A 21,221-nucleotide genomic window follows, 5' to 3' on the forward strand; every position below is an offset into this window, starting at 1 on the left:
TCGACCGAGTCAAAGATGGGGAAGTTTTACGGTGGGATCCAAGACCCATCCATCTTTGGTTGACTCCCTCTTCCGTGTTCTCCAAAACCCCAGCCGAAGGACGACCGCTACAGTTCCGAAAAACTCGACGTCTTCTTTTGAAACGGATCGACAATTCAAGTAAGAGATTAAAGACGGATTCTCTGAATTAGATGTAGAGAAAGATAAATGCCTGCTTCTCAACTGCTCGGCTCGCTGACATGCGTTTTACAGAGATGTTACCGGAAGGAGCAGCAGGGGGAAAAAAAAAAAGAAAATAACAAGTTTGCAACATTCTGTGTGGAAATCTGCATCAGAAAGAGTCTACGGGAGGAGAACTTTCTAGAGGAGCGAAAAACCCGAAGTTTTTTTAGTTTTTAAGCGCTGGAACATGCCAAATTTTCCGGCTTCCTCCAGCTGCAGAATTTCAGCGCCTCTGAAGGACACCGATGGAGAAGACGGAGGAGGGGGGGCTTATGCACAGATTGTACGTGAACCGCTTAAATCAACGTTCTGATCCAAAGGAAAGGAGAAAGGCGGGTAAGTAATTTTCGACTGAGGAAAAAACTAAAAATTCCTTTTAGATTCCAGCGACATCTCTCCCACCGCCCCCACTCCGAAGTCGAGGAAAAAGCTGCCACATTTTGAAAGAAAAGTTGCGTTCTTGAAGGCCCAAAAGCTTCTTTTTTAAAAAATAAAAAATAAAAATAAAAAGCAAGCAAGGGAAAAGAAACGAACGAACAATCGAACACGTAGTAGGCAGACAAATATTTGCTACTCTGCAAATCTCAGAGGTAGGCCTTTGGTTTTCGCGAGACCACCTGTTCGCCAACTTGTTTCCAGCCTGGAAGTTTCCGAAAAAAGTGCAATCAACAACCCTCCCCTCCCCCTCCCCAACCCTCCCCCCCAAAAAACCCAAAACCCCGAGGGAACCCACACAATCGACTTGAAGAGATGGACGGTGGAGATTCCCCAAGCAGCTTTGTCGCAAAGGAGATGAATGGCTTTTAAAACGCCACTAAGCTGGGACAACCAAACTCCAAAATGGAAAAATTCAAATTGACCCAGGGTTTGTGGGTATCAAGAGTCACTGCTTTTTTTCCCCACCTGGTGTTTTTTTTTCTCTCCTCACCATCCAAACTGGCTAAAATTATCTTTCCTTCCACCAAAAAAAAAAAAAAAAAAAAAAAAAGCTTCTATGGATCCAGATTGCCTGGGGGGTTTCAAAGTGAAAAATTACCCCCATCGGCCTGAATTTTATTTTTTTATTTTTAAAAATAAATAAACGAGCAAGCTGTTCACACTGTGGACTCTGCTGCGATAATTTCACATAAAATTGGGGGCGAGAACAGCGATGACTCCCAAAATAATGAGTTCCAGGCCAAAGTTCAAGAGAGGAAAGGTGGGGGGGAACCACCCCCCCCCCCAAGGAAAGCTGTCGATTTTAATATTGCATCGATTCTACAAATGCACAAATTTCAACCAAATGCAAATTGATTGTCTTTAAGAAAAACTAAGCGGCCTGGAGAAGATAACAGCAAAAGCTTTCTTTTTCCTGAAAAAAAAAAAAGAAGAGGAAGCAAGAACGGCTCAAGTTAAATCCCAAACTTTCCAATTGTCCAAAAAATAAAATAAAGAAATGTCCAAATGAATAATTGGCGGGAGAAAAACGAAAGAGAGAAAAGAACGCCATGACTTTTTAAAACCCCCCAAAAAATCCAGAAGGACATTTTCCTTCTGGTTGATAAAAACCGCTTCGGAAATCCAAAAACGCGTTTCTCTTCATTAAAAACACCTCTAAGAAAGAGAGAATTTTTTTTTTCTGGATTGTAGATAAAGCCGTCAACATGAAAATCTTCTGGGCTCCACAATTGTGTGAAATCATCTTCCCCTCCCCCCCTCCCTAAAATCCCCCTGCTGCAAATTAAAATGGTGGGAGCTGCCCGCTAAAAATTCAAAATTTTGCTTTGAAGGACGTTCTGGATTTTGCATCTGGATTGCTTGGAATGTGCGTGAGGGGCGCCTTCAAACGGCCGACTCGCTTTCCACCTCTGGTGCAGTCGGATCTTTTCCGCGGGTGAGTTTGATCACCATCGGTTTCTCCTCGTTCCCGCTGCTGCTTTCCGCTGCGGCCGGCGGGGCCAGCTCCTTCTGCTCTTCCTTCGAACTTTCCCCAACATCTGGGTAAATCACCAAGAAGGTGGCCGTCAGGAAGCCCAGGAAAGAGCCCACGGACGCCACTACCGGAATGACCCGGACGGTGCCCACAGCATCCACCACGCCTCCCAGGGCGGAAGCTACCAGGATCTGGGAGATGTAGACCTGGCACGATAAGATGGCACAATCGATGCCAAAGCCTCGCTTGGAGTTGCCAGGGCTGTGATGGATGTACTGCAAAAAAGAGCAGAAAAACAAAACACAAATCAAGGTGAAGGAGTCTGCATTGGTGGCGCAGTGGTTAGAGTGCAGTACTGCAGGCTACTTTTGCTGACGGTCGACTGCCAGTAGTTCAACAGTTCAATCCTCACCGGCTCAAGGTTGACTCGGACTTCCATCCTTCAGAGGTGGGTAAAATGAGGACCCAGATTGTTCAGGGCAAGAGACTGACTCTGTAAACCGCTTAGAGGGGACTGTAAAAGTACTGTGAAGCGGTATACAAGTCTAAATCATAGTGTTAAGGAAGGAAAGAAGGAAGGAAAGAAGGAAGGAAGGAGGGAAGGAAGGAGGGAGGGAGGGAAGGAAGGAAGAAAATAACACCTGAAACAATGAGAGGAAGGGAGGAAGGAAGGAGAGAAGGAGAGAGACAGGGAGGGAAGGGATATTACAGTGGTTAGAATGCAGTATTGCAGGCTGACTCTACTCATTGCCAGGAGTTCGATCCTGACTGGCTCCAGGTTGACTTTGCTATTCCTTGAAGGAGTTTTGCTTCTCATCCAAGAAGCTTCTTGGGTTCTGGAAGCTTCATTCAAGAACTGACGAAGCTTCTTGGCTGGGAAGTGAAACTTCTTCAAGGAAAAACAACATCTAGTTGCCTTTTGAAAAAGCATCTTTGGGACCCACCATGACCTGGATGACTGAGAATCTCCATGGACATAATAAACCTAGCAATTGCATAACAGTTCTAAGACCGAGTTAGTGTTAAAACTGTGAACGTTTTGGTAGGTGAATGCTCTAGGAGTCCCCAGGCCATTTGGTGATTCTACTGGTGTGTATAATCTTGGAAACTTTAACACCCACGGACTGCAACTCCCAGAATTCCCCAGCCAGCCATGCTGGCTGGGGAATTCTGGGAGTTGAAGTCCACAAGTCTTAAGGTTGCTAAGGTTGGGCATCCCTGATTTACTTGCGCTATAGGAATCCATAAATGGATGGACTCCATGTGAGATTGTGCTGGTGGGTGAGTCCAGAGAGGACACAGCTACAGGAGAAGTTCTGCAGAAGGTCTTTGTGACCATCTCATGTCAAAAAGGCAGAAGCTCTCCTTCCCTAATGGCCTCCATGCAACTGTAGGGTTGGATAGGTGAGGGACCCCCATAACTCTATGAAGAAGTGTCCACCCTCCAACCTTTTGAAGGTTAAGAGAAGCTCTATTCTCTCCACCTGAGAGACCGCCTCCTGCCGATTACCTCCCATAGACCGATTAGATCTCACAGGTTAGGTCTTCTCCGGATTCCATCTGCCAGCCAATGTCGGCTGGCGACTCCCCGGGGGACAGCCTTCTCTGTTGCAGCTCCAGCCCTTTGGAACGACCTCCCCGTGGAGATCCAGACCCTTACTACCCTCCCGGCCTTCCGCAAAGCCGTTAAGTCCTGGCTGCTCCAGCAGGCCAGGGGGCTTTCGAAATATCCAGCCCCACGGTAACTGTGAATGTTGTGTATTTTTAAAGTGTTGTTTTGTTTATTTATCCCCTTCCCTTGTTTATTGTAAGCCGCCCGGAGTCCTTCGGGAGTGGGCGGCATACAAGACCAATAAACATCAAACATCAACATCTATTACTTTGAGTTGGAATCAGCTCTGTCAAATCCCGGAGAATCAAGACATTCTCACCGCCGATCTAACTGGGGTCTTCCGATCCCAAAAGAGGTGCATCCTCAAGACTTGGTGGATTTCCAGTGAGAAGGCACCTACCTCCTTGATGTCATGGTACTGCCCCAGAAGTGCGTATGGGCAGTAGGAGATGCTCATCGAAACGATTCCCATGGTGCTGATCATGATCATGGCAACGTAGACGTTGGGGAAGATGGCCATCACCGCCGTGCCGATGGAGAACCCGAGGGTGCCCAAGATGTAGATCACTCGTATGCTCAAGTCATAATTGTCCAAGTATTTCTGGAGTACAGCTGGGAAAGGATGGACACAAGTCAACAGTTACGCAACGTTCTGAACTTCTCCACACGCTGGCAACCCGAACCGGTTTCTGCTACTCTCCCGAAACTCTCTACGTTCCCGTCGGATAGTCAATCCACCCGTTGTGTCTTTTGTTCCTTTTCCCATTCTATTGCTTGAAATTTGGGAGTGCAATCCTCGGGCCAAAGCTTATATAGCAGGAGTCTTCAACCAAGGCAGCTTCAAAACTTGTGGATTTCAATTCTCAGAATTCCTGGCTGGCCGAGGAATTCTGGGAGCTGAAGTCCACAAGTCTTAAGGTTGCCAGGTTTGGAGACCTCTGGCTTATAGGACCCATATCTGGTCTACAGCAGTGGTCTCCAACCTTGGCAACTTTAAGACCTGTGGACTTCAACTCCCAGAGTTCCTCGGCCAGCAAAGCTGGCCGAGGAACTCTGGGAGTTGAAGTCCACAAGTCTTAAAGTTGCCAAGGTTGGAGACCACTGGTCTCCAGGATACATCTTGGCCCAAGGATCTTTCTCCAACCTCATGTCCAGATCTATAGGGATTACAATTCTCAACCAACACTACTTGAGGGCAGCAATACGGAATGATTAAGGAAGGAGCTTTAGCTTTGAGGAAGAGGATATATTTTCCATGCTGAACGTCCAAATCTAATTGAGATCTTCTCTGGAAGAGTCGCTGTCTTTCCCTTTCCAACATGGAGATGTTATCCTTCAACATGTTCTAGTTCGCCATCGAAGCTGACTGTTCTGACCGAGGCTTCCCAAGGGCCTGAAGCAAACTCCTTGTCCCGACAAAAAAACTCCTTTTATTAATTGACTGTGAATTCTGCTCATTCCCATCCAGCAAAGTCTTTCAAGGGAGGATTTACAGTCACAGACCTTATCTGGCTTGGAGAGCTGCCAGGCCGAGATCTGCAAAACTTGGTAAGGAGTCTCGGAGAATCATGAACCAATTAAGCGAACTAATGGTCTCCTGCAAACTCCACACCCCTGTCGCTCCTCTTTTCTTTCGTCTGGGAGGGGCCATTCATCATCTGTCTTTACTCCCAAGTCAACCCTTGTTCTTTAGTTGTCCCCTTTGTCTGGCAACTCTGCGCATGCGCACACTGGGAACAGGCTCCAGCTATTCCTCTGCCTCACTGGTGTCTGACTCTGAAGGCAGCTGATAACTGGCATACGGCCCTGGTTCCCTCTCTGCCTCCAACACAGAGCCCTCATCTGAGCCTTCCCCAGACTCCAGGACTGGCCCAGGTTCCTCCCCAACCTCCTCACTGTCCGAATCCACAACAGTGACACCAGCCAGAGCATAGAACAAGTCAAAGAAGTAGTGCAAGATTGGAAGACTTGGAGAGACGTATCCCATGGAATCACTAGGAATGGGACACGACTGAATGGATAACATCATGATCCTTCTCTAGTGACTGTCCTGTGGCGCAGTGGTTAGAGTGCTGTACTGCAGGCCACTTCAGCTGACTGTTATTTGCAGTTCAGCGGTTCTAATCTCTCCGGCTCAAGGTTGACTCAGCCTTCCATCCTTCCGAGGTGGGTGAAATGAGGACCCAGACTGTGGGGGCGATATGCTGACTCTGTAAACCGCTTAGAGAGGGCTGAAAGCCCTATGAAGCGGTATATAAGTCTAACTGCTATTGCTATTGCTATTCTCAATTATGCAACTATTCACCCATCTGTAATCCAGGATGGTAGCCCAGAGCCTCTCACCTGAACACACAGCAGCAGTAGCAGCATAGATGACCAGGCCCCAGCAGCCCATCTGGACGCCAGCGCTGTAGTCCTGCAGCTCGGTAGAATTAGAAGGGGCCTGCCAGGAAAGAAGAGGCTTGGATCAAAGGCAGAACTTGCAAGAAACTGGGGGGTGGCGGGGGGGGGGGGAGGCACCTTCCCCACCAATTTGCCAGCCCCGCTTCTTTTAAAAGAGCCGCTCTTTGTAGATCACTCGGGGTTAAACTGTGGGGGTCCTGTGAGCTTGGCGGTTTTCTTGCAGATGTTTCATTAGCCAACTAGGTAACGTTATCAGTGCTAGAAGGGAGTGGGGGGTTTGTGGAGAAGAGGAAGAGGAGGAGAATGGTGGGATACTTAGTGCTCTCTGAGCTTGTGGTCTTCTTGCAGACGTTTCGCTATTCAACTAGGTAACAACATCACCGCAAGAAAGGGGTGGGTTTGTGAAGAGGAGGAGGAGGAGGAATAGGAATGTGGGATCCTTGGTGCTCTCTGAGCTTGGCTGTTTTCTTGCAGACTAGGTAACATCATCAGTACTAGAGGGAGTTTGCGGAGAGGAAGAGGAGGAGGAAGAAGAATAGGAATGTGGAATCCTTGGTGCTCTCTGAGCTTGGCTGTTTTCTTGCGGACTAGGTAACATCATCAGTACTAGAGGGAGTTTGCGGAGAAGAGGAGGAGGAGGACTATGGGGTCCTTGATACTTTCTGTGCTTGGTGGTTTATTTGCAGACATTTCATTACCTAGCTGGGTAACATCATCCGTAATTACCAGCACAGATGATGTTATCTAGCTTGGTAATGAAACATCTGCAAGCATATGACCAAACTCAGAGAGCCGCAAGGACTTTGCCTTTTCACAGTTCCTCCTACAAGCCTGTTTAGAACTATCAAGTCAGTTTTATGGTTACATGCTAAGCTGGGGGGGAAAAATTACACAATGGAACGCTTTCTCCCTGATTGCCTAGAAGTTACTCTTTACTCATCACGGACAACTAGGCACAGAATGTTACACCAGAGTGGAATCTCTGTGTCTGTGTGTTTGTGGTTGAGCAAACGTTCCTCTTCTGCTCATTGGATTCCTGGTCAGTGTCTGTTCACACTTCCACCATCGGGCAAGAAGACATCGAAGCAGAGCCAGCCGAACAAATCGGTTTAAAAACAGTTTCTATCCTTGGGCTGTCGGACTCTTAAACACAACCACAATCACTCTACACACACGCAGAAATATATGGCTAATTTTCCTTTCTTTTTCTCTTTTCCCCTAATCACTTGCATTGGGATTATTCTTTATACTATTTATGTTGTTTATATTTTTTTGCACCAGTGAGGCTAAAACCAATTTTGCTGTATTTAATTTGTACAATGACAATAAAGGCTATACCAGTGGTGGCAAACCTATGGCGCGTGTGCCAGAAGTGGAACTCGGAGCCCTCTCTGTGGCCACTTGCTCCAGCCCAGCTCCATTGTGTTTCTCCCATTGGGTGGGGGAGGGAGGGAGGAAAAGAGAGGGAAGAGGGAAAGAGAGAGAGGGAAGGAAAAAGAGAGGGAGGGAAAGAGAGAGAGAGAGATAAAAAGAGAAGGGGGGAGAGAGGGAGGGAAAGAGAAAGCGAGGGAGAGAAAGAGAGAGGGAGGGAGGGAAAGAGAGAGGGAAAGAGAGGGGGGAGAGGGAAAGAGAGAGGGGGAAGAGAGGGTGAGAGAGAGTGCAAGAGAGAGAGAGAGAGAGAGAGGGAAAGAGAGAGAGGGAGGGGAAGAGAGGGAGGGGAAGAGAGAAAGATAGGGAGGAGAGGAGGGAAAGAGAGAGGGCGGAGAAGAGAGAAAGAGGGGGAGGGAGGGGAAGAGAGAGAAAGATAGAGGGGAAGAGAGAGAGGAGGGAAAGAGAGAGACAGAGGGGGGAGAGGGGGAAGGGAGGGAAAGAGAAAGGGAGGGAGGGAAAGAGAAAGAGAAGAGGGGGGAGGGAAGGAGAGAGAAAGAGAGGGGGAGGGAAAGAGAAAGGATATTACAAATGTTTTTTTCTTTTTTATTGTTGCTAAATGTAATATTTCCAAAGCAGGAAAAAATGAAGGGGCATAAAAGTGCATTTTACCACATTTTTCTTAGAACAATTAGCTAAACTCTGCCTTGTTTATCCTTATTTCAGGTCGTAAAACCTTATTGTTCAGGTTAAATTGCCATGTTGGCCCTTTGCCATAAATAAGTGGGTTTCGGGTTTCAGTTGGTGCATTCAATGCCCAAAAGGTTCACCATCACGGGGCTACACTAGACTACTGGCCCCTGGCGACAGAGGTGCTGTTCTCACCTTGGGATCCCCGTGGAAGATGACCTGGCCCATGAAGTCGGTGTAGAAGACGGCTTCAGCAATGATGGAGAACCAGGTCAAGAGGTGACACACGCAAAGCCGCAGCAGCTCTTTGGGCATCTTCAGCATGGACAACCACAAGAGCCTCACGGTGGTCTCCGTTTCACCTTCCTCGCTCTCCGTGTCTCCGCTGGAGTTGGTCGCACCGCTCGGGTTCCGGTGCCGGTACCTCTGCCGCTGCCTCTTCTGCATGTCGTAGATGTCATTCATGCTCCGGGAGGACTTGATCAAGACCACGGCGTTGGCCCGCCGGAAGCGGTAGTGGTGGGACCCGATCTTCCCGTAGTAGGAGAAGGTGTTCGAAGGCTGGCGGTAGAACATGTGCCTCCGCCGGCGCATGGAGCTTGAGGTGCACGACTGCTTCATGCCCACCCTGACGTGCCCGTTCAGGAGATCTTTTGGTAGGGAGCCGTTCCCATTGGGGACTTTGGCCTCGTTCAAGTGATTCTCAAGTAACATCTCCTCCTCCTTCTCGTTCTCCCTGAGGAAAGCAGACAAGCGGTTGAATTTGGATTTCATGAGTTCTTGGCTGGTGCTGCGCGGCGTCGCCGGGTAGGACGAGTCCTGAAAAATGGAAGGTTCGATCTCGTGAAGGAAGAGCAGCTCCGATTCCATATCGAGGGTGGCGTCTGGCATGTGCAGGACCGAATCGCTCTTACTCCTGACAATGTCCACCTCCAGGAACTCCAGGTTGAGGTCTTGTTCGGACTGGACCTCGTCCGGGAAGAAGGAGTTCCCGTAAGGCTCCTCCTCGTTGATGACGTTGAGCCGGTTGAGGGGAGGGAGGCTGCCGCTCAGCTTGACGCTGGACAGGGTCTCCGCTTCGTCGTCGATCCGGTCCTGTTGCGGGTTGTATTGCTCTTCCTCGATGCTGCATAGGTGGAGGACAACGGAAATCGAGAAGATAATGGCGGCAAAGAAGAAGAGGACCTGCTCCTGGGATTTGAAGAGGCTGCCCAAGATGGTGTGCATCCAGTCGAGGCCGCCCAGCATGTAGCCAATGGCTCCTCCCAGGCCTACGGACGAAGAGAAGGACAAGGGTACAAAATGGCTGCTCTGTGAAGGGCGGGAAGACCCGCACAGGCGGGAACAAGCTCCTCCCTCCCCCAAAGAGTGGCAGATTGTGGGGGGAAAGAAGAAGAACGTTCCTTGGGGAACATCAAAGGACTTTCACCCGGACGTTACTTGTGTCCAGCGTTGTGGATCTGACCATTATAAGCGGAATTATTGTAGCTCAGGGTTAAAACGATGGGGTCCTTGGTGCTCTCTGAACTTGGTTGTTTCCTTGCAAGCGTTTCGTTACCAAACTAGATAATATCATCAGCAGGGCCAGTGCTCAGAGACTACCAAGAATCCCTTATGGTTAGGGTGCAGTACTGCAGGCCACTTCAGCTGACTGTGATCTGCAGTTCAGCGGTTCTAATCTCACCGGCTCAAGGTTGACTCAGCCTTCCATCCTTCCGAGGTGGGTGAAATGAGGACCCAGACTGTGGGGGCGATATGCTGACTCTGTAAACCGCTTAGAGAGGGCTGAAAGCCCTATGAAGCGGTATATAAGTCTAACAAATAAATAAATAATAAATAACCAGGCAAACACCACTCTTCTCCCAATTGGGTGATGCTCAGATGACCTGTGACTACTTCATCCAGGAGGCCCAACCAGCATGGACTTTGTAGTTCCCCAATTTGGGAAAAGCTGCAATGGGTTATTCATGCTATGGTCAATGGTTTAGTCCAGGGGGGGTCTCCAAACCTGGGCAGTTTTGTTATTTTTATTACTATGTTGTTATTGCATGGAGAACACCAAGCCATCGCATAATAATAGCTTGGCTGCCAAGTTACCAGCTCCGCTGTAGGAAATCTTTGCGTGCTTCCCAAGGTGAGCCACAAGAGGGTGAGCTGGCTTTGCACCAGAGAGAAAGGCAAGCGGTTCTTCCTGCAGCGCCATCCAAGGCTCCTCTCCCCTCCTCAGAGCCACCTTGCAACGGGTGTTACAGCCAGGAAGGTTCAGAGCTGGCAGGAATCTGACTGCCTAAACAGAGCACCAACTCATCTCCCCAGTGAAGTGGTTGCCCTTTTATCTACTGGCATAGAACGAGTTTTCGAACTCTTAAGTGGACAGAAGCTGGGACGAGTGACGGGAACTCAACCTGCCCCGCAGTGCTAGGACTCAAACCTCTGAAGCAGACCATCTCCAGGGTCATTAAGCCAGTGAGCCACCGAGCCTCATGGGGGGGGGGGAATGGTCAAAAATATCAAGAGGGTGACCACTAGTTTATAAAAGTTGGGAGGATTTATTCAAGTATAAACTAGAATCACACTGCTAGGCTGCACTCAAATAAATCCTACCGCTGGTCCTCCATAAATTGATGAACAGCCAGAGGCTGGGTTTAGGAGCAACAGAGGGTAGAGGAATTAAAACATGGGTTCGGAACAGCTGGCTATGAAACAGCAAATCTCGGCAGTATGTGCTTTGCGTCGTCCTTTTAAAAAACAACAAATCAAATGGTATATTAAAGTCTTAAAATTACCCAGGGGACTTGATAGGTTTTATGGAAGTCTTCAAACTGACAAACAGCCCAGAGAACAGAGAAGGGACTGATCTGTTCCAATGAGATTACAACAGACGCCTTTAAATTTTTTAAATAAACAAGTGGCTTCAAAAGGAAGAAAGAGCGAGGGGGGAAGGGAAGGAGGGGGAGAGAGAGAGAGAGATAGATAGATAGGTAGATAGATAGATAGAGAGAGAGAGAAACAGCTATATAATGCAAAACTTCTCAAGCACTTACTGTATCACTTTTCCCACCTTTTATTTACTAAAAATCTATTGATACATGGGGAATATTAATTATTTCAGTATATTCATTTATTAATTAAATTGATTAATTATATGGCTGACGAGTTCACAAACACACACATACACACCCAAGAGGCAGGCAGGATACAACATTAGTGATTCCATGGTTACTAAAATATATTATATTAAACTGAATAGAAAGGACAAAAAATGCCCAAATTAAGTTATGCTTCCTGGCTTTGCCTTGGAAAGATTTTAGAGGGAACCATGGTTTTTCCCTGGCGCCCAAGATTTCACGACAAAGAAGTTAGCGACGACGTTATTCTGAGCCTATAAAGCTTCAGGGTTACCGGTGGGAGGCCGGGGGCGGTGGGGGGAAATAACGTAAACATCGTACCGGCTGAAAAAGCATGGATATTGAGGGCCATGTCCTGCTCTTCGCTGTCCACCACGTCCAGCAAATAGGCGCGGATGGGCCCCTCGGTTGCGTCAGCGCAGAAGTCCAGCACCACCACGCCGAGAACGGTGAGGACGATGCCGATGGGCTGCTTGTCTGGGACATCTCCGATAGCAAGGCCTGGAGGGAGGAGGAGGAGAAGAAGAAGAGAAGGGCTGGGGGTCAGTTCGCGTGAGAGAAATTCCATGAGGGGGAAAAGACTTTGTTTTTTTTTTGAAAAAAGTAGAAGGAAGGAAGGGAGAGAGGGAGGGAGGGAAGGAAGAAGAGAAGGGAGGGAGGGAAGGGAGAGAGGGAGGGAAGGAAGGAAGAAGGGAGGGAAGGAAGGAAGGAAGGGAGAGAGGAAGGGAGAGAGGGAGGGAAGGGAGGGAGGGAAGGGAGGAAAGGAAGGGAGGGAAGAGGGAAGGAAGGAAAAGGGGGGGAGAGAGAGAGGAGGCAGGGAAGGAAGGAAGCAAGAAAGGAAAGAAGGGAATGATAGGAAAGAGGAAAAATGAGTGAGTGGGTAAGAGGAATAAAGGAAGGAACAAAAGGAGGAGTGAAAGAAGAAAAAAGGAGAATGGTGGATAGGTGGATGGATGGATGATAGGGAAGAGGAAAGAAAGGGGTGAGTGGGTGGGTGGAGGGAAGAAAGAAAGGAAAAGAGGGAGAGAGGGGAGGGAGGAAATGATAGGGAAGAGGAAAGAAATGGATGAGTGGGTAACAGGAAGGAATGAATGAAATAAGGAACGAAAGAAGGAAGGGGATTAGTGGATAGGTGGATGGAATGATGACTGGGTGGAGGGATGATAGGGACAAGGGAAGAAAAGGGTGAGTGGATAAGAGGAAGGGAAGGAAGGAAGGAAGGAAGGAAGGAAGGAAGGAAGGAAGCTGAGAGTAAGAGTGCCTTCTTGACACATCAGGCTGGCAATCTAGCTTCAGGAGACATCTTATGGCATAATGAAGAAGTCAATTAAACTCTGTCACCCAAGCAACCTTTTAATAGATTGGAAGCGAGAGCAGAAGGGGCCTTTTTTGTCCCTGATGGGAATGGAGACCATAAGTTTGTCAGATTGGCATAGAAAAAAAGCTGGTGAAGTTATCTCCTTCTGTAAGAGTTTGATAAGATTAGACAATTTGTGAAAATATTAGAGTCAAAACTTAGCAAGCAGGAATGGAGGAAGAACTAAAAAGCTCCCGTGACTTCGGTCCCGTATTGTCAAAAACTGGGAGATGCTACAGAACCCATCAGCACTGGAAACTTTTCAAAGAAGGGAGAATGTGTTATTCAAAAAAGGAGTGACAATTAAAACCCATAATAGGAACATTTTCTGGTTAATCTTTATTAGTTTAACAACAGGGGTCTCCAAACTTGGCAACTTTCAAGACTTATGGCTTTCAACTCCCAGAATTCTGGGAGCTGAAGTCCACATGGCTGTTTGAGGAATTCTGGGAGCTGAAGACCACATATCTGGCTGCTTGGGGAATTCTGGGAGCTGAAGTCCACATGGCTGTCTGAGGAATTCTGGGAACTGAAGACCACATATATGGCTGCCTGGGGAATTCTGGGAGCTGAAGTCTATATGGCTGTCTGAGGAATTCCACATGGCTGCCTGGGGAATTCTGGGAGCTGAAGCCCATATGGCTGTCTGAGGAATTCCACATGGCTGTCTGAGGAATTCTGGGACCTGAAGTCCACATACGTGGCTGCTTGGGGAATTCTGGGAGCTGAAGTCCATATGGCTGTCTGAGGAATTCTGGGAGCTGAAGACCACATATATGGCTGCCTGGGGAATTCTGGGAGCTGAAGACCACATGGCTGTCTGAGGAATTCCACATGGCTGCCTGGGGAATTCTGGGAGCTGAAGTCCATATGGCTGTCTGAGGAATTCCACATGGCTGTCTGAGGAATTCTGGGACCTGAAGTCCACATACGTGGCTGCTTGGGGAATTCTGGGAGCTGAAGTCCATATGGCTGTCTGAGGAATTCTGGGACCTGAAGTCCACATACGTGGCTGCTTGGGGAATTCTGAGAGCTGAAGTCCATATGGCTGTCTGAGGAATTCTGGGACCTGAAGTCCACATACGTGGCTGCTTGGGGAATTCTGGGAGCTGAAGACCACATGGCTGTCTGAGGAATTCCACATGGCTGCTTGGGGAATTCTGGGAGCTGAAGTCTATATGGCTGTCTGAGGAATTCCACATGGCTGCCTGGGGAATTCTGGGAGCTGAAGACCACATGGCTGTCTGAGGAATTCTGGGAGCTAAAATCCAATAACTGTCTGAGGAATTCTGGGAGCTGAAGTCCATAGGTCTGGCTGAGGAATTGTAGGAGTTGAAGTCCACATGGATGTTTGAGAAATTCTGGGAATTAAAAGTCCAATGGCTGTCTGAGGAATTCTGGGAACTGAAGTCCACTAGTGTTAAGGTTGCCAGATTTGGAGACCCCTGTCCTAATAAGAAAGCTATAGATATGAAGATGGAGATGTCCTGACTTCTGGTAACAGATCTTCTTTCTACCTGCAAGGCCCAGATCCAGATTCTTGATTTTTCCATGCACCGGAGTCTCCTTTCCGGTGTTTTGGAATTATGAAATCAGCCCTGGTCAGAACGACCGTTTGTCATTGTGGAAGATGTAGCTGGTTGTTCTCAACTTACAACAGTTCATTTAGTGACTGTTCGAAGTTACAACAGCACTGAACAAAGTGATACATGACCATTTTTCACACTTACGACCACCGCAGCATCCTCATGGGGCCAAAATTCAGGCGCTTGGCAACTGGCCCGTATTTATGACGGTTGCAGGGTCTCTAGGGGGGGGGTCACGCGATCCCCTTTTTGTGACCTTCTGACCAGCAAAGTCCATGGGGAAGTGGGATTCACTTCACAACCACAAACGTAACAACTGCGTTGATTCACTTAACCACCCTGGCAAGAAACGTCATAAAACGAGTCACTTAACAAGCGTCTTGCTTAGCAGCGGAAATCTTGGGCTCAATTGCGGTCGTAAGTCGAGGACTGCCTGCGATTGATCTTGGGAATACAACCCTTGCGTGTATCGAAGGTGTTTCCCTTTCAAAGGCTCTCGGGAAAACTGAGAAATTACGGTAGTAGCTCCAACCCCATCGCAAGCCCAGCTCGCTCCGAATGAAATATTGCCGTGGAACCGACTCTCAGGCTGAGTTCCTAAAGACAGTAAATTCCCAGCTTCAATTGTTTCCTCACAATGGTTTTCCTTTTATTTATTTTTTTGGTCGAAGGGGATAAAGGAAAATAAAAAAAATCTTTTCCATTTAGACATTCGATAAACAACTTTTAAGATCGCGTTATAATCTTTTTTGTCCCTGGGAGAACAGGGAAGGGGGAGAACACAAAACCCCAAAATGAAATGATCTGGTGTATGTGTGTGTTTTTTTTTTTAAGGTTGTCTCTCTTTTTTCAAATAACGCTGGAAACAGGATGTCTTTGCCAGATATGCATTAAAGGGAAATCAGAAAACAACAGGAACCGTTTCCCTGTGAAAAGGCTCCCAGAGGGTTCCCATGCCCGGAGCTGCCTCATTCATCCCGGCTTCTGCCGATATTATTGTGCTACAACACAATTATATTAATGGGAAGGTGTCCTTGTGAAACACAACGCGCTTGAGGTAAACACGGCAGAAAAACAAGGCTTAGGCAGGCTGGCGGCTCCGTCTCCATCGCGGCTGGTTCATCGTGGGCAGCTGAAGAGCTAGTAGTGAGTGAGTTGCAGCATAGAGGTGGAAGGGAATGGAATAGAATAATAGAGTTGGAAGGGACCTCGGAGGTCTTCTAGTCCAACCCCCTGCTTAGCCAGGAAACCCTACACCGCTTCAGCCAAATGGTTGTCCAATCTCTTCTTAGAAACTTCCAGTGTTGGGGCAGTCACAACTTCTGGAGGCAAGTTGTTCCACTGGTTAATTGTTCTCAATGTCAGCAAATTTCTCCTTAGTTCTAGGTTGCTTTTCTCCTTGATTAGTTTCCATCTGTTGCTTGTCCTGCCTTCTGGTGCCCTGGAGAATAGTGACTCCCTCTTCTTTGTGGCAACCCCTGAGATAGAGCCGAGGTGGCTCAGTGGTTAAATGCAGCACTGCAGGCTACTTCAGCTGACAGCAGTTCTGCAGTTCGGCTGTTCAAATCTCACTGGCTCAAGGTTGACTCAGCCTTCCATCCTTCCGAGGTGGGTAAAATGAGGACCCGGATTGTTGTTGTTGGGGGCAATGTGCTGACTCTGTAAACCGCTTAGAGAGGGCTGAAAGCCCTATGAAGCGGTATATAAGTCTAACTGCTATTGCTATTGCTATATTGGAAGACTGCTATCATGCCTCCCCTAGTCCTTCTTTTCATTAAACTAGACATACCCAGTTCCTGCAACCGTTCTTCCTATGTTTTAGTCTCCAGTCCCCTAATCTTCTTTGTGGCTCTTCTCTGCACTCTTTCCAGAGTCTCCACATCTTTTCTACATCGTGGTGACCGAAACGGAATGCAGTATTCCAAGTGTGGCCTTACCAATACATATATACATACATGTATGTGTTTATATCTATCTATCTATCTATCTATCTATCTATCTATCTATCTATCTATCTATCATCTATCTAATCTATCTGTCTAATCTATCTATCTAATCTATCTAATCTATCTATCTATCTATCTATCTATCTATCTATCTATCTATCTATCTATCTATCTAATCTATCTATCATCTATCTATCTATCATCTATCGGGACCTTGGAGGTCTTCTAGTCCAGAGAGCCTATACAGCAGGGGTGTTAAACTCACGTAGTAATGGAGCCATCACTTGACATATCACGACTTTCCCCCCCTTTGCTAAACCAGGCGTGGGTGTGGCCAGTGTGTGATCCATCCGGCCTGCAGGCGGGGAGTTTGATATCCCGTTGCAGTGTCCCGGGGTCTTAACTTAACAACTGGATTGATTTGCTTAACAACTGTGGTCAAAAAGAAGTAAAACGGGCTCACATCACAACTTCCTTGCTTAGCAAGGGAAAATCTGGTCCCAATTACGATTGTAAGTCGAGGTCTATCTGTATCCATTATTCCCTCATCATCAGATCAGTTCTTACACCATTACTGAGCACTCTGGCTTCCACAAGAATAAAATAAGGAATGTGAGCTCTAGGTTTCTGACATTTTTTTTCCTCTTTAGGAAAGATTCCTAGAGATAAATTCCAGAAGTATTTAAGCTTTCTAAACTGTTTTAGGAATTTATATAAAATAGATTCCTAAAGATAAATTCCAGAAGTATTTAAATTCCTAAACTATTTTAGGAGATTATACAAAATAGATTCCTAAAGATAAATTCCAGAGTATTTAGATTTCTAAATTATTTTAGGAACTTATATAAAATAGATTCCTAAAGATAAATTCCAGAAGTATTTAGATTCCTAAACTATTTTAGGAAATGACACAAAATAATGTATATTCCTAAAGGTAAATTCCTATAGTATTTAAATTCATAAACTATTTTAGGAATTTATATAAAATAGGTTCCTAGAGATAATTTCCTAAATATTTAGATTCCTAAACTATTTTAGGAAATTATATAAAATAGATTCCTAAAGATAAATTCCAGAAATATTTAGATTCCGAAACTATTTTAGAAATTTGTATAAAATAATGTATATTCCTAAAGGTAAATTCCTAAAGTATTTAAATTCCTAAACTATTTTAGGAATTTATATAAAATAGATTCCTAGAGATAAATTCCTAAATATTTAGTTTACTAAACTATTTTAGGAAATTATATAAAATAATGTATATTCCTAAAGGTAAATGCCTAATGTAGTAATTATTAAAGTAGTAGTCCTTGATTTACAACAGTTCGTTTAGTGACGGTTCAAAATTACAACGGTAGTGAAAGAAATGACTTGCAGCCATTTTTCACCCTCATGCTTACGTTGCAGCGTCTCCATGGTCACGATTTACGATTCGAAAGGGGTTCATATTTGTGACGGTTGCAGTGTCCTGGGGTCATGTGATCTCCTTTCATGATCTTCTAATGAGCAAAGTCAGTGAGGAAGCCAGGATTCGCTTAACAACCATGTGACTAATTTAACAACTGCAGCCATTCCACTTAACGAAGAAAAGTTGTAACATGGGGCAAAACTCACTTAAGACATTTCTCGCTTGGCAGCATAGAAACGAGCTGAGGTGGCGCAGTGGTTAGGGTGCAGTACTGCAGGCCACTTCAGCTGACTGCTATCTGCAGTTCGGCGGTTCAAATCTCACCGGCTCAAGGTTGACTCAGCCTTCCATCCTTCTGAGGTGGGTGAAATGAGGACCCAGATTGTTGGGGGCAATATGCTGACTCTGTAAACCGCTTAGAGAAGGCTGAAAGCCCTATGAAGTGGTATATAAGTCTAACTGCTATTGCTATTAACAACAAAAATTTTGGACTCAATTGTGGTTGTAAGTCAAGGACTACCTCTAAGCCGATTCCAAATCCACCCAGCACATTTCTTGTGGTAGCTTTAAGTCCCTCCAGCTGTCGAGGGTGGGTCTCCATTGCCCAAAAGGAGCTTACTCTGAAGTCAGTAGGTCATCACTTACCAATAACAGATCCATTTAAGAAAAGGGCAACGCCAATGAGGACCCCGATGCAGAGCGCGAGAATAAATGGCCGGCGGCGGCCCCAGCTGAGGGTGCAGCGATCACTGGCCGAACCAATTAAAGGGGTAAAGATCAGGCCCAGGATTGGACTAAGGAACCAGGTGAGGCTGTAGTACTGTTCAGGAAGACCTAAAAAGAGAAACCAGGAATGTGGGTTAGTTCGCAGGAAGCACTGGTGGGAGGAACCTGGGCTATTTCAATTGGAAGAGAAGGAGCCAGGAGGTTGTGGCCGCGTACAGGAAGGAAAGGGAGTCAGGGATGCATTGGGTGTGTATTTGCGTGTGAGTTCACGTGCGTTTGTGTGAGGCCATGATGTAGGACGCAGATAAACAACCTCCTGACCAGCAAGCTCTGGCCACATGCATTCTCTCCTCCCACTCCGGGTGTGTTTTGGGGCAGTGAGCATGCAGTTTACAGAATTGGCAGCAGGGGGCAGCAAAGCAGAGTCACGCCTAGATTTGGAACTGAGGCCACCAGGAGATCCCTTAGTTTTTTAAAAAAAACTAATCTCCTTATTGGTGCCAAGAAAACAGCATACTTACGTTCTTTTTTTAAAAATCAAGTTTTTTATTTTGTATTATTTATAAATATCTATGCGTGTGAATGATTCCTGGGTATCGTACATCAAAATACAAATAGACATAATATGGGCAACTGCGCATGGGTAAGGAACATGGCTGCTGAGCTCGCCGCTCCGGCTTTGCACTGAAAGAAAATCTCGTGGAGAGGAGGAATTTGTGCTCTGGAGTTGAGCCGAGGGAGGCTGGGGGTGGTGTGAACTTCTTGCGGTCCGGGAGCTGGCAGTGGACCGGTAAATTTCTACTTCTCCGAGCTGCCAGCTCCGAAAGACGCCGGCACAGTTGAAGCCGCTGACGCCGCCCAACACCGCGGCCCAGCTGGTTTGAGAAGCCCGACCTCCCCCTTCGTGTTTGCTGCCTGACCGCCGCGACTACGACCTCCGCTGTGCCGCTAGCCTGCCGTTGCCGGCTTGAAAAACGCCGCGGCTCAGCTCAGCTGTTTTCGGACTTCATGGCCAAGCTGCCTGGGAAACTTTGATCTTCCCCCGACTATTGTTGGTGCCGCGGCCCCCGTTGTCTGTTGGCTCGCTGGTTGTGGAAGCGTTGTGTCTCTTTCCATCTGAGCCGCCTAACATCGCGGCTCGAACGAACGAGCGTAGCAGACGGTGGAGATTGGAACTAACTTAAACAACAAACAACGAGAGAGCTGGTGAGAGAGGGGAGTTTGGGAAGCGTCAGGGACGCAGAGGGACGCTGCCTGTTGCTGGCCACCGACATTGCCGGCCGTGGTTACCATCTAATGCCGCCTAACATCGCGGCTTGAACAGAAGGAACTGGTGGAGACCGTGGAGATTAAAGGAGAACTAAGAGAGAGTTGGTGAGGGGGAAATTGGCCCCTGGGACAGAGTTGAGGGAAGGTGGAGAGTCCTATGATTCACAGCTGGCAGCGGACCGGCAAACTTTAATTTCCGAGCTGCCAACCTCCATAGACGCCAGCATTGTTGGCTAATGAAATTGACCACCTTGGGCTTGTTTTTGATGCGCTGGGCCCCAAGGCTTCCCTCCCTCCCTCTTTGGACTCCTTTGATCCTGGAAATGTCATCAAAAGAAGCTGTTGAAATGAACACACTTACCAGACTTCTTGCTACTATGGTTAACTCCCCGGTTCGTACCACTGCAGCTGACTCCCGAACTCACTTTACCCCCCAGCCCCTCCCCCCCCTGGACTACACTGAACTTTTTAGAAGAGCCCCCCCTCAAGGTAGGCCCTCCCTTAGGAGAGGGCAGAAGACACCTCTGGACTACCTTAAACTGAACATTGTGTCTATGAGCCCGTGCAATTTTTAAACTTTTAAATTTTAAATTTTACTTTAATACGGTATGTTGAGTGCATGGGACTGCTTGGGATGATATGAATGATCTCACTTTTATTACTATTACTGTTGTAACTTTGGGTTTTAATTATTTCGTGAGGATTGTTTGAGTGAGAGTTTGGGTATGACTGATTCGGAGGACCTGCCGGGGTATACGGGGGTCATCGGGGTGGTTGGGGGGACCACAACCACGGGTGAGGGTCGGAGCATTGCGGTCATGACAGGGAGAGGCAGATACGGCGGGGACTTTAGGGCAGGCTATCATCGGGGAAGGAGGGCTCGCTGTGTCATAGAGATCCCTCCTTCCGGCCCTAGGAGTCCCACTCCAAGGTCAGATGGCGCGGGTGTTCAGGACCCTGGTCTCAGGCTGCTGTCGCTAAATGCCAGGTCTGTTGTTCATAAGGCCCCCCTCATCCGGGACTTGATAACTGATGAGGGCGCAGACCTGGCATGTATTACTGAAACATGGCTGGGCCCTGAGGGAGGAGTCCCCCTCGTCGAGATGTGCCCAGCCGGATTTCAGGTGCTACACCAGCCGAGAGCCCAGGGAAGGGGTGGCGGTGTGGCTATTGTAGTCCGGGAGTCTTTAGTACCTCGTAGGATCCCTGCTCCGGAGCTTGTCGGGTGTGAGTCCCTGCTAGTGAAGCTGGACCTCAAGGGTCAAGTGGGTTTGCTGCTTACGTACCTGCCTCCCAACTACGTTGCAGCAGCCCTCCCCTCGCTCCTCGAGTCAGTAGCCGAGCTAGCGGTTGAGTTCCCTAGACTTATAGTTCTGGGGGACTTTAACTTGCCTTCGCTCGGTGAACACTCTGATGGAGCGCAGGAGTTCATGGCTTCCATGACAGCCATGGGCTTGACTCAAGTAATTCGAGGCCCAACTCACTCAGCGGGTCACACGCTTGACCTCGTATTCCTCTCGGAGCAGTGGAGTTACGATCTTGGTCTGAGGGGTAATGAGATCATACCCCTGTCGTGGTCAGACCACTACCTACT

General features: G+C 47.5%; 1 protein-coding gene across 1 annotated transcript in view; it reads right to left on the reverse strand.

The window, feature by feature from the left end:
• Positions 1 to 1,268: 1,268 nt before the first annotated feature.
• Positions 1,269 to 21,221, reverse strand: part of SLC45A4 (solute carrier family 45 member 4) — a 98,304-nt gene continuing 78,351 nt past the window's right edge. The window contains exons 3-8 of the mRNA XM_032222795.1: positions 18,278 to 18,466; positions 11,657 to 11,836; positions 8,403 to 9,478; positions 6,090 to 6,189; positions 4,147 to 4,358; positions 1,269 to 2,409 (exon numbers count right to left, since the gene is read on the reverse strand). Coding sequence (XP_032078686.1) covers positions 2,044 to 2,409; positions 4,147 to 4,358; positions 6,090 to 6,189; positions 8,403 to 9,478; positions 11,657 to 11,836; positions 18,278 to 18,466 — 2,123 coding nt within the window. The 3' untranslated portion in view covers positions 1,269 to 2,043. The remainder of the gene's footprint in view (positions 2,410 to 4,146; positions 4,359 to 6,089; positions 6,190 to 8,402; positions 9,479 to 11,656; positions 11,837 to 18,277; positions 18,467 to 21,221) is intronic.

The sequence above is a fragment of the Thamnophis elegans genome, chromosome 8 (genome assembly GCF_009769535.1).
Source record: "Thamnophis elegans isolate rThaEle1 chromosome 8, rThaEle1.pri, whole genome shotgun sequence".
Classification (NCBI taxonomy): domain Eukaryota; kingdom Metazoa; phylum Chordata; class Lepidosauria; order Squamata; family Colubridae; genus Thamnophis; species Thamnophis elegans.